At 37.3% G+C, this 16,468-nt stretch overlaps 1 protein-coding gene across 1 annotated transcript in view; it reads left to right on the forward strand.

Annotated features, from left to right (window-relative positions):
- The window catches only part of Spag17 (sperm associated antigen 17), a 300,395-nt gene that overhangs the window by 197,028 nt on the left and 86,899 nt on the right, over nucleotides 1-16,468 (forward strand). Inside the window, exons 19-23 of the mRNA XM_045137882.1 lie at nucleotides 4,599-4,774; nucleotides 6,392-6,489; nucleotides 10,979-11,215; nucleotides 12,214-12,325; nucleotides 12,514-12,666. Coding sequence (XP_044993817.1) covers nucleotides 4,599-4,774; nucleotides 6,392-6,489; nucleotides 10,979-11,215; nucleotides 12,214-12,325; nucleotides 12,514-12,666 — 776 coding nt within the window. The remainder of the gene's footprint in view (nucleotides 1-4,598; nucleotides 4,775-6,391; nucleotides 6,490-10,978; nucleotides 11,216-12,213; nucleotides 12,326-12,513; nucleotides 12,667-16,468) is intronic.

Consider the following 16,468-nt stretch of genomic DNA (forward strand, 5'->3'; position numbering starts at 1 on the left):
ATGATTGATGGTAGCTTGATATTGGGTCCTGTTATTTATATCCAGTGTTGTCTTCTTTTATAATTATTTATTTTATTTTATTTTATTTTATTTTATTTTATTTTATTTTATTTTATTTTATTTTATTTTGGTTTTTTTGAGGTAGGGTCTCACTCTGGCCCAGGCTGACCCGGAATTCACTATGTAGTCTCAGGGTGGCCTTGAACTCATGGAGATCCTCCTATCTCTGCCTCCCAAGTTCTAGGATTAGTCTTCTTTTATTTTTAATGCAACTGAAATACCCTTGAAAATTCACAAAGTATCTGTGAATGATACACTTCCTGATACATCATATGCTTATTCTTTTTTGTTCTGTTCTCACTTCAATACTAATTTGACTCTGGGTCTATGTTCCTCATTGTAGGCCACTTGTATGAATTCTACTTTTTAAAAATTTTTTATTTATTTATTTATTTGAGAGCGACAGACAGAGAGAGAAAGAGGCAGATAGATAGATACAGAATGGGCACACCAGGGCCTCTAGCCACTACAAAGGAACTCCAGACACATGCGCCCCTTGTGCATCTGGCTAATGTGGGTCCTGGGGAATCGAGCCTCCAACCAGGGTCCTTAGGCCTGACAGGCAAGCACTTAACCACTAAACCATCTCTCCAGCCTGAATTCTACTTTTTTTTAAAAAAAAATTTTTTTGTTTGTTTATTTTCTTGAGAGTAACAGACAGAGAAATAGGCAGAGAGAGAGAGAGAAAGGGCATGTCAGGGCTTTCAGCCACTGCAAACGAACTCCAGACCCATGCGCCTCCTTGTGCATCTGGCTAACATGGGTCCTGGGGAATGGAGCCTCGAACCATGGTCCTTAGGCTTCACAGGCAAGCGCTTAACTGCTAAGCCATCTCTCCAGCCCACCAAATTCTACTTTTTAACTTGAGATATTCATTGAATGATTCTGAGTGAAAGAAAGACATGACCTCACATACAAATGAAAAGAAAGGCTCACTCATCTTACTAGTTTGAGTATAAATTTTAGAGGCCTGAGAGTGGGAGCAGGAGGCTGGCCAGAGACTCTAGCACTTCCAGTAAGAGCCAATAGTGAAGTAAACCAAGACAAAGGCAGAAAATGAGATGAGAAGAGGAAGATCCGATTTTAAAGACACTATAAATATATCTTAATATTATTACTTGCTTCCTAAGCTAGCAGTGTAAACTTGCTTAGAAGTAGTAACTTGATTAGACTATTGGGAGTTCGCTTAGGACATGTCAAGTTTGAGATGCCTGTTACCATTGAAATAGAGACAATAAGTACTATACTCCATAGCCTATTACTTCCAGCTATGTCTTTAGAAAGAATAAAGAATTAAAATTGTGAAGCATCCTGAATCTGTCTAGCTTTGACCTTTTTTTCAAATTTCCATACAACTTAAAACAGCTAATATTTATTGTCAAGCCTAAATGTTTTCCTTAGGGAGTAAATATTAGCATTTAATTTTAAAGTACTTACTGAGGGGACCAAGCTGGCCATGACAGGCTTCACTAAGGTGCCACCCTAACTAAGCCTAAGTTTCAGTTTCTTGGAAAGACAGGCAAGACTTCTGGGAAAAGGTGGGCTATTAATCAGCAGTGACCCTGACAGGTGGCAGGAGGAGATAGCTGCCCAGGGACTGAGTAAGTTCCTGGAGGCAGGTCCAAACATACCCAGACATATCCCCTTTGTGCCTTTCGCCCCATCCAATCAAAGATGTACAAATCTAATTGCTGCCTGCTTAGCCAATCATAATTGAAGGGTTACCCAATCCTCCTGGAATTCCCCTAGATTTAGCCTGCCAATGCTTTAGGACCAATCAGAGAACTACAAATAAAGTTTCTGTTCAAATTAGCCAATCATGCTAAAATAGACTAAGCCCACCAAAATTCCCCTAGCTGAGCATAAAAGGAGCCTGCGAACACCTCTGCGGTGGATATTTTGTATGAATGGTTGACCCCTGCATGCTGGCTGATTCTGCAGAATAAATGCTCTTTGCTTTTACATACTATTTGAGTTCGGGGTCTTTCTTCGGCAATTTTTGGACCCTCACACTTACACTAATCAGTATAAAAAATATGAATAGACTTGGGAACAAAAGCAGCTAACTTCTGGTAAGCAGCATCGTCCTGGTGCAAACATTGGAGCTGAGGAATAGTGTTTATGAGGTGGATGCTTCCCATGCAGTGTTATAGTACAACAAAAACATTTTATTTCATCAACTATTAGCTGGTGAAAATTAAGTCTAATGTGCTATAAAATTGCTCCAAAAAGATTTTAACACATTACCCTCCAGTGAAGGGGGTTGAGAGCAACTATGTCTCCAAGCTGCAGGCAACTCTCCATGTTATTAAAGTGTTCAGCCCTTCACTTGAATGGAAAGGTTTCTTTTGAAATTATTAAATTTACAGGAAAATAGCAGGGCATGGTGGCTTACGCCTTTAATCCCAGTACTCGGGAGGCATAGGTAGGAGGACCAATGTGAGTTCAAGGCCACTCTGAGACTACATAGAGAATTCCAGGTCAGCCTGAGCTAAAGTGAAACCCTACCTTGAAAAACAAAACAAAGATTTACAGGAAAATGGATGGATCTAACAAATCATACTAAGTAACTCAGGCTCAGAAACACAAATGCTACATGTTCTCTCTCGTATGCAGATCCTAGCTATGAATCCTTAAATTTATTTCTAAATAAATTAAGAGTAAGAGTCTGCACAAGAGGCCAGAAGGTAGAATGGAGTTTGGAGGGATTAGGCTAGGAGACAATAAACAGGAGGTTAGGATAGAGTTTAGAGGGATTAGGCTAGGAGGCAAGTAGGGACAGAATACAGTGAGTGGAAAGGACTAAGTGGGGGCAGAGGAAAGGGAGGAAAAACAGGAAGGCAGGGGGAAGCATAGAAAAAATTAAAGATGTTATAAATAAATCATATAAACACCTAGTTCTTTGTTAGTTAATTAAAAATATAATTTAAAAGAGAGATCATTTAGGAAGAAGTACCCTAATGGGATAAAGAAATCTTTACTCTGAGCCATAGGTTGTTACATGGAAATACCAGGGATTGATCACCCCCTACAGTGAGTTGTTTATCAGGGAGGCCCATGAGGCCTCAAAACAATGCAGGCTGTTGCCAATATTCTTGGTTACCACCAGAACTGTATAGTAAAACTCAACTGCTGAAGACTTAAAACACTATGGTTGTAGGACACTGAGAAATCAAGATGGAACCAAGCTGAAAGGTGCCTTCAAGTTGCCTAGCTCCCAAAGTGATAGAAAGTATAATGCAGACTGCTGAGAGAGAAAAGTCATCAACAGTTTTAACAAGCACTGAATCCTGTGAGCTACACAATTAACCAGCCAGGCACTATGTGTTCATGGGTACAATAGTGATACATAAGTGATGGGGGTAACAAACTGCTCTCTAACTATACTTGAGGTCTAATCAGAGGGAGGGGAATTTATGCTGGTACTGAAAGTAGAGTTCAAAGCCTATTGCATGGAAAGGCATAGGTCCTAGAGAGAAACTACCACTATTCTTGGGTGAAATGGAAATGTTAAACCCATCAAGTTTCTTTCAAATATATATGTTCATACTCATTGGTTAAAGCTGTTCTCACTCTGGTTAGAAAACTTTTTTTTAACAGATGGTAGTGAATACTGGGGAGATCTAAAACTCATTAAGATGATGATAAGAAGAGAAATCCCCATACTTAACACTGGACAAATCATCTCATACTTGCCAAGGCTCAGGAACATTACAGAGGAAGTGGTGGAAAGATGGCTGTCACTGCTGGCTGGAGAATCTTTTCTATAGAAATGATGGTAGACACTGAGAAGGCCTACAGCTCATCAAAGCTGAAAATAAGAAGCTGTTGAGAACTCAACACTAAATGAAATATTAGGGAACAGTGGGGAAAAGGGTTGAATGAATGGAAGAGCCACAGGGTAGGAAGGAGTACTGTAATTCTCCAGACACAAACTTACTGGTACATTCATAACCCCAATGTGATTGTTGTTACCCCCAAAAGACCTGCACTCCTTTGAGCATATCAACATTTTGATATGGAAAACAAAAGGAATGAGACATCAAAACAGAAGAAGGACTACTTGGAAAAAGAAGGGTTCTAAGTGGAATGGGAATGGGGATGGGCAAAAGATACCAATAGAAATGGAATATGATCAAGTTATAGGATTCTCATATAAGTTCTAGATAAAATGTTAAAAATAAATAAACTAAAAGTGAAGAAATAAAATACCTCAATTTGAAAATTACATGTCTTTTAATTATTCTTCACTGGGCATGGTAAGGCATACCCTTATTTTTATTTTTATTTGTTTATTTGAAAGAGAGAGAGAGAGAATGGGCATACCAGGGCCTTCAGCTGCTGCAAATGAACTGCAGATGCATATGCCACTTTGTGTATCTGGCTTATGTAGGTCCGGGGGAATCAAACCTGGGTCCTTTGGCTTTGCAGCCAAGTTTCATTTTGTTACTGAAAAATTCACTCACACAGGTGGTATTGGAAGCGCTTACTGGTTTTATTAATGACTCATTTGCTATCTTCTCTTCTTGTCCCTATAGAAGTTATTTGGAACTTGTTGCAAAATCCATTCAAGACTGGGTCACAGAGGAAGAAGCTAAATATCAGGAAGCCAAGATGGCTGAGGAGGTCAACAAAGCCAAGGCCGAGCAAGAACAGAAAGCTTCCACTGCAAAAACTTCTTCCAGCAAAACACTTTCCGTCAAAAAATCTAAAAGTAAGCAACCAGCTTACTTTAAACATAGAATAAAGTCCAATTCTTCCTACCTTTTAATTGCAAGATCGAATACTTCAAATTGCCCCCCCAAATTCCTATGACTCTTTCTTTTCTCTTTTAAGTGAAACAGCTACATTCCAAATTTGATAAAATTCTACCTAAGTAGTGCCTCTTAGAAAATCTGGAATATTTACTCTATTGTGCAAATGAAATGTGACTTGTTAGGGAAATATCAAAATTAATATTTATTGGTAGGATTGGTGGGTTAAGCTATCTAAAATTTGTTGATATCTGAGATAAATTCAGAGTTAAGCAAGTCTCCATTAGAATCTAGATTCCAACAATGAAATAAATCAAGACTCTCCTTAGAACAACAAATATAAGAATCCCAAGACACCCTGAGAACAGGAATCTAGAGGGAAAGGGCCTTCCTGGAGGCCTGTGGCAGGACTTGACAGATCTTGGATCAGTACAGGTGTTTGTTTTTGTTGTTGTTAGTTTCCATGACTTTGAGCCCATTGAAGGAAGAGAGAAGAGGTTAAAAAACAAAAGAGTAAGCTAGTTTTTAGAAGGATAGTTGATTAGTAAGTAAAACAGTGATAATTCATCTGGAAAATACAGAAATTTTACAGGTCTGTGAAAAAGGAACTTTCTCCCTGCTACTAATACTCATAATTTCTAATAGCTTAAGTTGAAAGTGATTTCTCATAATGAATCCAAGCTATGAAGTAAGACTTAAGCCAATGACAATGAGTTATTTGGTACCTACCACAATGGCAGAACTACCCAAAGCACAGCTTCTTCCTAATGGGACCCAAATAAGACAGCATTGTTACCTAGAGAAATGGATGGAACTATGAGAAATAAAAGTAACTTTGCCTCTCTCACTCAGTTCTGGGGCAATACTTGCTTACTACCATGAAAATTGTTGACTGCCTTTTTGTTATAAAGCTACTGAACAAACCCAAAGCTGTAGAAAGCCAAAACAAATGGTCACTTAGTACTGGAATGTGCCAGGTGGGTATTATATTCAGTCAGTCCTCTCATAGCAGAAAAGATGTAAACCTTCAAAACAGAATGACTGGCTGGGCGTGGTGGTGTATGCCTTTAATCCCAGCACTTGGGAGGCAGAGGTAGGAGAATTGCCTTGAGTTCAAGGCTACTCTGAGACTACATAGTGAATTCCAGGTCAGCCTGAGCTAGAGTGAGACCCTACCTCAAAAACCCAAAAAAAAAAAAAAAGAAAAGAAAGAAAAAAACACAGAATGACTGGTTCGACAAGAGAAGAGCTTTGGTATGGGAGAAGTTAGGTATGTATAGTCTTGAAGTATTAAACTAAAATTAGATGAAAGTTTTAGGGGGAGAGATTCAGTTCAATAAAAGTTGCAATGTATCAGCATACTGATATGGAATGCCCTGTCCCCAGACTGTGAGAACCCATCACCAAAGTGCTTTTGCATCACTTCAGGGGTCCACTCTGAATGGCAAGAAAGAATCTGGAGATAAGTGAGGAGCTAACTTAATGGCTTTGAGGTACCCTCCAACTCAGAAATTGTGTTCTTCTATTAAACTTCACTTCACAGCATCATTAAGACATTTAACTTTCTCTGATGCTAGGTGGCAAAGTAATCAGCAAAACTGAGATACCAGAACAAGAAAAAGAGAAAGAGAAAGAGAAAGAAAAGATTCCTTTCATTTTAGAAGGCTCTCTCAAGGTAAGGGAAGGAAAGACAATAATAATGATAATTACAAATCTAAAGCATCTTCCAATGGAGAGCTTGTTAGTAACAGGAAATGACCTTTTTACTAAACACTCAGAAATAAATTAAATGGTGATGAAAGGGTGGTCTCTCCACCAGACTGTCTCCTCTACCAGATGAGGAGAAAACATGTGCCTTATTTTGACCTAGCCACAAGCCAGGGAGTGCCTTTCTCATAACTGTTTACTCTTCATTTTGTTGAAAGTACTTTACTTATATATTTTGCTTGAGTTACTAACTGCAAAAGTAACATATGCTTTATAATAATTCAAAATTATCTTCCTAGACCAACTATATCCTAATTCCCCAACATTTGAGCTCGCATAGCACATAAGTCCTGTGTTCACATAATACATACATATGTACAAATATACTGAGGGGTTTGTTTATGTATAGGTGGGGTTGGGTTTGGTTTGGTGTGGGGCTTCTGACCTTGTGTAGCTCGGCTACCCTCCCAGGATATGGACATATCTACTAACCTTGTAGGTCTTCAAAGCATGTGGTTTAGTGGATTTTATAAAAGTTTCATCATTTGGTATGATTATTTATGAACTCCATCTATAGTTCTTCTCTATCCTTGAAGATTCCAGTAGTGATACTGAAAGTTCCAGGCTAACCTGGGTTTGATCTTTCTGGTGATGAGATCTCACCCCATCCTGAAACTATCTAAGACTTTGCCAAGTGTTGCCTCATTAAAACACTTATAACATGCCAAAAGATTTAAGAGCTCTGTGCCAGCATGCAGGAATGAAGACCAAATATCTGGTTTTTATTATATAATAACATTATAGTTTCTATTAAACTCAGTTGTTACTTATCTGAAATGGCTTTATTTTGCCCCTATTCATTAAACATACTTTCATTTATAAAATTCTTCATTGATATTTTATTTCCTCATAGCACTCTGAAGACACTGTTCTACATTTTTCTTGCTGATCTCATAGCTATTCATAAATTTTTAGTCTAAGTTTACATTCTGTTGTAGAAGTTTATCTTTCCTCTGTAACTTCTTTGGAAACATTCCATGATATGCTGGTAAATGCTTAGCAGTCACTCTCTAGAATAACAAAAGTATAAATGTATTTACATATATGTTTATGGTAAAATGTTACCAATAGTATATTTGGAATGGAATTTACAAATAATAATAAAAATTGTAATATTCTTCATTGTAAATTCCACATAGCCAATTGATTTTATGATATGCTTTATTGATTTTTTAAATTAAATTTACCTTTTTTTGACAACTTCTATGATTATACAACTTTCATTGGTTTTTGATAACCTCTTTTTTTGGTTGTTTGTTTGTTTTTGTTTCTCAAGGTAGGGTCTCACTGTAGCTCAGGCTGACCTGGAATTCACTATGTAGTCTCAAGGTGGCCTCGGACTCACAATGATCCTCCTACCTCTGCTTCCCGAGTGCTGAGATTAAAGGCATGTGCCACCACACCCAGCTTGATTTTTGATAACTCTTGTGTCCTTACCCAACCTATGGTTACAATTGATAAACAACTATAATCGCAATATGAATGCTGATTAATATTTTCACATATTCTAATAAGACAAAAGTGAAATAATGAGGTATATGACTCATTCAGTTGTCAATGTCAAGAGAAATTGTCTGAAACAAATGATAAATTTTGAATGCTAGAATAATGTTTTCTCAATTTTTATGCTCATTAAAATGCAATCTGATGATCACACACTTAAATATAATCTGTATTGCTAACATTCTACCCATTGTTTTCTTTAGTATAAATAATTAATAATCAATCAACAAACTTGATCTTTAAGCATTTGCTAATATCTGTAGTTTAAATACTGTGACAGTGGTTGATTTTAAACGTCCAGTTGTGGCATCATTAAATGCTGAGTATGCCATCATGCAGCTCAGTGTTTCCAGGATAAAGCAGCGGTAGCAGTGAAATGGAATAAATTAGTTGCAAGTGATAAGTTTGAGCATTCATTTCATCAATTTAGTTTTTAACACTGTAGTTAACTATGTATTTATATAATTTGCTTTTTATAATAGCTTTAATGAATGGCCCACAAAATTCTTAAAATTTTAATAACAGCACACTGTTATCTTCTGCTTTTGATTCATTGAATGTTGGGATTAAAGTCTTCCATCAACTCTGGACATCCCTCAGCCATTATCTGTTCAAATACTGCCTTTTCAAAGGTTCTACTCCATAAGACTCCCCTCATCATTTTTGATACTTCCATTGTCTTTTTTGATGCTTTTAATACTTCATTTTTTTTGAGTAAACATATAAAATACTTATTCTATACTCTTAGCTCATAATTGTGCTTAATCTTTGCAAATAAACTCACAGTTTTATTAAGGTTCTTGTGCAAAATGGCTTATTTCCTCATGCTTTATGATTTTTATTTGTGAGTTTATATGAATTCATAACTTGTCTTTTTGAGGTAGAGTCTCACCCAGGCTATCTCTGAACTCACAATCCCCTCTCCAGAATCCCAAGCAAAAAGATTATAAGCAGACACCAATGTGCTTAGCAACCCATAAAGTTTTTTAATAAACTTTTAAGGTACTGCTCATTTTGGGCCAGAAATTCAGTGTGCAAGGTTTGAAGTTAAGAGTTCTCAAGGGAGATTATCACCCCACATTGCTATTTAACCTAAGGCCAAAGAGACAGTAGAATTTCTTATATAAAGAAAACTCATGTTTTCTGTTCACTCAATGAAGGTGATATCTTTTAAATACCAGATTTATTCTGAGACTTCTGATCTGAATCCCCAGGACTCATTTCTAGTGCTCTTGATCCATTCAAATCCAAGCTGCATTCTGTTAGCACTGGGGACTCTTACCATCAGTACACTAGAGTGTACTGAAAGAGTACCAGCTCTTTCACTTTTTTGCCAACCTTGTTATCTTTTATGATGGTTTGCTTATTTATTTATTTATTTATTTATTTATTTATTTATTTATTTATTATTTGTAACCAGAGAGAGATAGAAGAGAGGCAAAGAGAGAATGGGCATGACAGTGCCTCCAGCCACTACAAATGAACTCCAGATGCATGTGTCACTCTGTGCATCTGTTATTGGAGAATGGAACCCAGGTTATTAGACTTTTTAGTCAAGTGCCTTAACTGCTGAGCCAGCTCTCCAGCCAAATGATGATTTTTTTTTTGTTTATTTATTTATTTCAAAGCAAAAGACAGAGAGGGAAAGAGGCAGAGAGAGAGAGAGAGAATGGGTGCACCAGGGCTTCCAGACACTGCAAACGAACTCCAGACGCATGCACCCCCTTGTGCGTCTGGCTAACATGGGTCCTGGGGAACTGAGCCTCAACCTGGATCCTTAGGCTTCACAGGCAAGCACTTAACTGCTAAGCCATCTCTCCAGCCCAAATGATGATTTTTTTTTGTTTTCCCCTCCCCCAAGCCCCAAATGATGATTTTTTTAAAATCCAATATTTTGTGCTTGGAATGTTTCTCAGAGCATCTAGTCTATTATACTGCTGGCTAACCATCTCTAGGATGTAAATTGAGAGTTGGTGTCAGGAATAAGGAGAGAAGACAAAGATACCTGAGGACTACTGCTTAAGTCCAAGCTAAAGGTAATAAATTTTTGAACAGAGGAAATTACCACATAAGCTGGAGACAAATTGAAAATGTAGAATGATCCCTAAAGAAGCTGGCAGATTTAGCACAAAGTTAGATGAGAATCAGAGGCAACCCCATGGATCTTAGTTCAGTGTTCCAATGTGTCAGAAATACTACATAGAAAAAAAAAACTCATTAAATTTCCTCCAAAATGAACCTGAATAAAAGCCATATTTAATTTGTTTCAAAATCCCACTGGAAGTGATAGGATAAATCAGTCAGTAAAGTACTTGCTGTACGGGCTGGAGAGATGGCTTAGCGGTTATGTGCTTGCCTGTGAAGCCTAAGGACCCCGGTTTGAGGCTCGGTTCCCCAGGTCCCACGTTAGCCAGATGCACAAGGGGGCGCACGCGTCTGGAGTTCGTTTGCAGAGGCTGGAAGCCCTGGCGCGCCCATTCTCTCTCTCTCCCTCTATCTGTCTTTCTCTCTGTCTTTCTCTCTGTGTCTGTCGCTCTCAAATAAATAAATAAATAAATAATTTAAAAAAAAAAAGTACTTGCTGTACAAGCATTAGGATCTGAGTTTGGATCCTCAGGTACCCATGTAAAATCTGACTGTGGAGGCTAACACCTATAATTCCAGTGCTAGGGAGATCCCTGGGACTCCTTGACTATCCAGCTTAGTCATGTCAGTAAACTATAGTTTCAGTGAAAGAGTTTATCTCAAAAGTAAGATGGAGAGTGGTTGAAGAAGACACCTGATGGGTACCTGTAACCCCTAACTCACAGAGCAAATGCATGCATGTGTGAGTGCGTGTATGTGCACACACACACACTCACACATACACTTAAATTTTTTAAATTTACTTACAGGCATGGAAAGAAGAACAAGAACGACTGGCTGAAGAGGAACGCTTAAAGGAAGAGAAGAAAGCAGAAAAGAAGAGTAAAGAAGCTGGTAAAAAGAAAGGCAAGGATAAATCAGACAAAGAGAGCAGCAAGCCTTTGAGAATAAAGCCTTCCAAGGAGAAGGTGAAGGAAGAGCAGGCCAGGATCCCCAAACCAACAGAGGAGCTTCCTCCACTGCCAGAGTCCGAGGTCATGTACCCGGTAAAACCACTTCTCTACATATATTTCTGATGGTTTGGGGGAATCAAGGTTTCTTCTTCTGTTATCCTAGAGCTAATCTTATAATCTTCTTTCTTATATCTAAAACCTTATTTTTGCCAAATTGCAAGATAGGAACACAGTCAAGCCAGTTTTTCCTGAGTGTCATGGAGCTACACTCTGAGTAGCAGGAAAAATGGAAGTGTGACTTAACTTGTATTAGAAACACTGGGCTAGATCAACATAAAAGTTGGCTCTGTCTCACAAGGTGGGATTTGCTGAGTGTCTTTCAGGGCCTCTGTGGGTGCCTGTGTTTGTACCTTATATGCTTTTGGAAAATCCTCTGTTTGCTAATTCTCTTTCTAGTGGCCATTTATGAGAAAAACCTAGGGAAAAACTATGGGAAGAAGTGCAATAGCCTCTGTTCTTTGCAGTGTTCTCTGTAAACCTATTGCTTTGAAGATTTAACATGTGTCAAAATCACCTGCGGCTTTAAAAAAAAAAGTATCCTAAAGTATTAAACATCAATAGTCCTCAATTTGTAACTTTATTTTTACATAGAAAATCAGCTGGTCATTGAGAACTTGATTTCTTTTCATATTATCTTGATAATAGAACATGAATTTATTTAGAAGATTATTTTATGAGGAATCTCCAATGTACAGAGTTGAAATCATAAACCTTTCTAAACTCTGCCTATGGTAATAATATCATAAAACTTGCTGAAGATGCTATGCATGATGGGACACATTGTGATCCCAGAATTCTGGAGGCTGAGACAGGACCATCACGAGTTTGAGGTCAGCCTGGCCTGCATAATGGTATTCAGACTAAAACATATCAAGAAAAAAATTAGAGACAATATTGATTTGGCTTCTGAGCCTGCAAAATGACAGTTTGGCAAAAAATCCAAGCTTATGGCAATTTTACTTGGCTAACACTGATAAGTTGCTTTTTGTTAATTCTAGATCCATACTTATTCATGATGTGTTCTCTTCTAGTTTCGAGGATACAATATGGGAGATGTACCCATCCAAATCTCAGGGACAAATTATCATCTGTATCCTTCTGATGGAGGACAGATTGAAGTAGAAAAGACAACATTTGAAAGAGGTAGCTTTTGAAAAACCTAGTTAATGGTTTGAAAAATAACCATGCATTTCATGGCTTATGTAGGTCCTAGGGAATTGAACTTGGGATACTTGGCTTTGCAGTCAAGCCCCTTAACAGCTAAGCTATTTCTCCAGCCCTTCCTGTACATCTTAAATCAGCTCACATTCTATCCTATGGTTCTTCCTTAGGCCCGACTTTTATCAAAGTGAAGGTGAAAAAAGACAAGCACAACTTTATAATTCACTTAACAGACCCAATGGAAATTGTGAAAAAGCAAAAAGAAGAGAATTACTCTTCTGAAAAAGAGGAAGAAGAAAAAAGTGAACTAAATATTGAAACAAGTAAGCAACTGCTTCTGTGTGATAATCCAGGTAGACAAGTAAGCAAGGCAACATGCCATTGCCACTCCTGACAGAAGTGCACAGACATCTCTTTTTCCTCACAGGGCAATTGCTACAGATGCTACCTGAAGCATTTGCCCTTTTGCTCAGACACATTTTTCCTGACACTGCACATACATCACATACATGGCTTACCTGTACTTGGCTGCTATAGCACAGCCAGCTCTTGCTCTGGTTTTGATACATAGATGACCCAGTTCAGCCAAATTCATTCATCAACATTAAGTTTTAGAAGGTCATTGTGACCTTAATGTTGTTTTTTGTAAATTCAGTTCTCACAAATTGATTTATGGTCTTTTCAACGTTTATTGTAAAGGACATGGTTTCCTAGCTCTGCTCTGTCACTCATTGAGCTTTGTACCACCCTGTTTCCTAGGTTTCAAGGACAAGGGAAAGTCATAAATCTGGCCATGAGAGTTATTACTTCCTTGGAGATGAGAAGTGTAAATGGATATCCATTAATTAAGGACTATGAAACTTCTTTATAATACCAGTTAACATCTCAAGGCAAAACTACCAGGAGAAATTAAATGCTTATTATTCAAAGTAGCATATAGACAATTGCAAAAGGAGATAATTTAATTTTGAAAATGTTTTCAAGTCTAGGTGGGATTAATAACTAAATCTTATCTTAAATTTAGTTACAGTGCTATTTTCCATCCTCAAGATATGAACGCATCTGAGAAGTATAAATGTAACCAAAAACTTAGTACAAAAAGTTTAGTATTAATTTTTGTTTAGCAAACATGAAAATGAATTATTATTTTAAATATTTTCATTTTAAAATATAAAAATATGTAAGGAAACTAACAGTTGCTCAAAATTCTACCATCCCAGTGCTAACCACTGTTCGTTGCTTTCTTAATATGTCAAAATAAGCATTTTCTTATTCATCTAATATTCTTTGAAAACAAGAGTTTTAAATTATTTAATAATATTTTATTAAAATACACATATATCACAATGTCTATAATGAATTTCATTCTTTTACATACTTAGGAGATGTATACCTAAATAAATATATGCATACATAAATGTATAACTTATAGTGTTCTTTTTTGAAAATGTTTTATTCTCAATAATATTCATTTGTATAGTTACATAATGCTCCATTTTTATTTCTAGTATTAAAGACTTATACTCTGGGATTATCTTTTTTTATTTGCCTTTAATTTTCATCAGTCTGCAAACTCTAGTCAAGAGTTAACCCATCTATAATCTGTTTTTATGACCCATAAACTAAGAATAAATTCCATATTGTTACAAAGAAAAAAGGATGGGAGAGAATGCTCAGTGGTTAAGGTGCTTGTTTGCAATGCCTAAGAGCTGGGGTTTGTTTCCTCAGTACCCATGAAACACCAGATGTACAAAGTGGCAGGAATCCCTGGCAGAACTATTCTCTGTGTCTGCCTCTTTCTGTCTTTGTATCTCAAATAAATAAATAAAATATTTTTAAGAAACAAAGAATATGTGATAAACATGATGCATGCTCTACAAAATCTAAAATATTTCCTCTATGGCCATTTTTGGACACAGCATGTTCTGATGACACTTCTGATCTGATGACACTATGTGAGCCTATGGGGAGAAAGAGGAGCAGAGGAAGAGCATGGCTGCCCTGCTTGCTCTCTCTCCCCCTTGTTACAAATGTCTCAGCTGTGGTCTGTTTAGTTTTATTAACTCTTCTCTGACAGATTCGTGTTAGTATGTCCTCTAGAAGTTTCTGATATCTGACGCTCTTGAATATCATCTTGCTTGGTGAGCAGAGCTGCATTGCCATCCTTTTCCCTTCACAATGCAGACTTGCTATTGCCTGATTCAGAACCTCTGTGCTGGACTCAGATGACCACTGTATCTGAGAACTGTAGCTTTAACACAGGGAACACATTTCCAACTGTTCAGTGTTTCCTTGTGTGATGTCCAATTTGCAAAAGCTATGCCTCCAAATATCTTACACTTTCATTAAACTTCCTTCTATTTAAATACTTGTGGACTTTGACATAGTTTTTCACTTGATTTTCCAAGAAACCCAACTGAATCTTAAACATGACTATACTCCCTCTCAATTCATCTTCCAAATACCAAATGGTTTGGTTGGGGAAATACTTTTATGTTATAGAAAATACTTTTGTAAAATTTTTCAAATACCTAAAAATACAAGTATTCCTATCTTCTATGATTTATATTTTATTGAACATATGTTCTTGGGGGTGATTCTTTTTTTTTTCTTACTAGTACTCCTTTTTCTGGCTACTCAAATACCTTAAATAAGATGCTTCAAAGTTGTTTTCCTGAAGTTCTTACCAATAAACCCCCGCATTAGTGGTTCATGAAGACGCCTATTTTTCTTTCCCTTACTTGACACTAAGCATTATCTTTTCTAATGTTATTTTTTAGTGCAATTTTAGGTTCATGGGAAAATTGAGCAGCAGTTGAGATTTTCCATTTCATCTCTGCTCTGACATATGCATAGCTCTCTCTTACCTATCATCAAGTTTTAGCAGATATCAAAATAAACTGAAACTCCAGTATTAATATTTAGTTAGCAACTATGTCCTATATATGCCCCTCTGAAAGCGACAGTACTCAGTATACCTCCACATATCACTTTACTTAATTTTTGTTTTTTTTAAGTAGGGTCTCATTCTAGCCCAAGTTGACCTGGAACTCACTTTGTAGTTTCAGGCTGGCCTCGAACTCACAGTGATCCTCCTTCCTCTGCTTCTCGAGTGCTGGAATTAACAGCATAGACAACCATGCCCAGCTTCAGTTTACTTTAAATAGAAAATTAATAACCAATGAATAAAGCTTGATTTCCCCTCATAGAATGCTGCAGCTTAAATCTCATTATCATTTGTAGGCCATAGTTTACATTTGGATTCACTTTTAATGTTGTGCATTGTTTATACCAACATATATACACATGGATCTCCTGTTAGAGTATTTAGTAGTTTCACATCCCTAAAACTTCTGTGCTCATCCCCTGCAACTGCTGGCAACTACTGACCTTTGTCTGGGTCCACAGTGTTGCATTCCAGAATGCCAGAGTTGGAATCACATGGTATATTACCCTTCAGATTGGCTTCTTTCACTTGTGATACACAGTCACACTTTGCATGGTACCATAGTTCTTTTTAAATTCATTTTTTCTTTCTTTATTTCTTTCTTCCCCCCCTTTCCCTCCCTCACTCACTCTCACTCTTTCCCTCCCTCCCTCCCTCCCTCCCTCCTTCCCTTCCTCCCTCCCTCTCTCTCTCTCTCTCTCTCTCTCTCTCTCTCTCTCTCTCTCTCTCTCTCTCATGTGTGTGTGTGTGTGTTTTACTAACAAGTGAACCTGGGGCTTTGTGTATAATAGGCAAGGGCTCTAGCATTGTGCACTACATCAAGCCCAGTTCATTTCTTTTTAACCCTGACTAATGACCTCTTGTCCATATGCACCACTATTGATTTACCCATTCCTCTACTGAAGGACTTCCTGGTTGTTTCTAAGTTTGGGCAATTATAAATACAACACACATGTGTGTATAACTTTTTATGTAGACATAAATTTTCAACTAATTTAGGTAAATACCAAAGAGCGTAACTGCTGGATTAGCTAAAGTATGACAGTTTGCACTAATCCACTAGACTGTCTGTGACACATTCATCACTCACAGTTGAGTGAACATTTGTGTTGCTCTATGTCCTCACCAAGACTTGATGTCAGAATTGTGGGTTTTCTGCATTCTGATAACTGCATAGT

The sequence above is a fragment of the Jaculus jaculus genome, chromosome 19 (genome assembly GCF_020740685.1).
Source record: "Jaculus jaculus isolate mJacJac1 chromosome 19, mJacJac1.mat.Y.cur, whole genome shotgun sequence".
Taxonomy (NCBI): Eukaryota; Metazoa; Chordata; class Mammalia; order Rodentia; family Dipodidae; genus Jaculus; species Jaculus jaculus.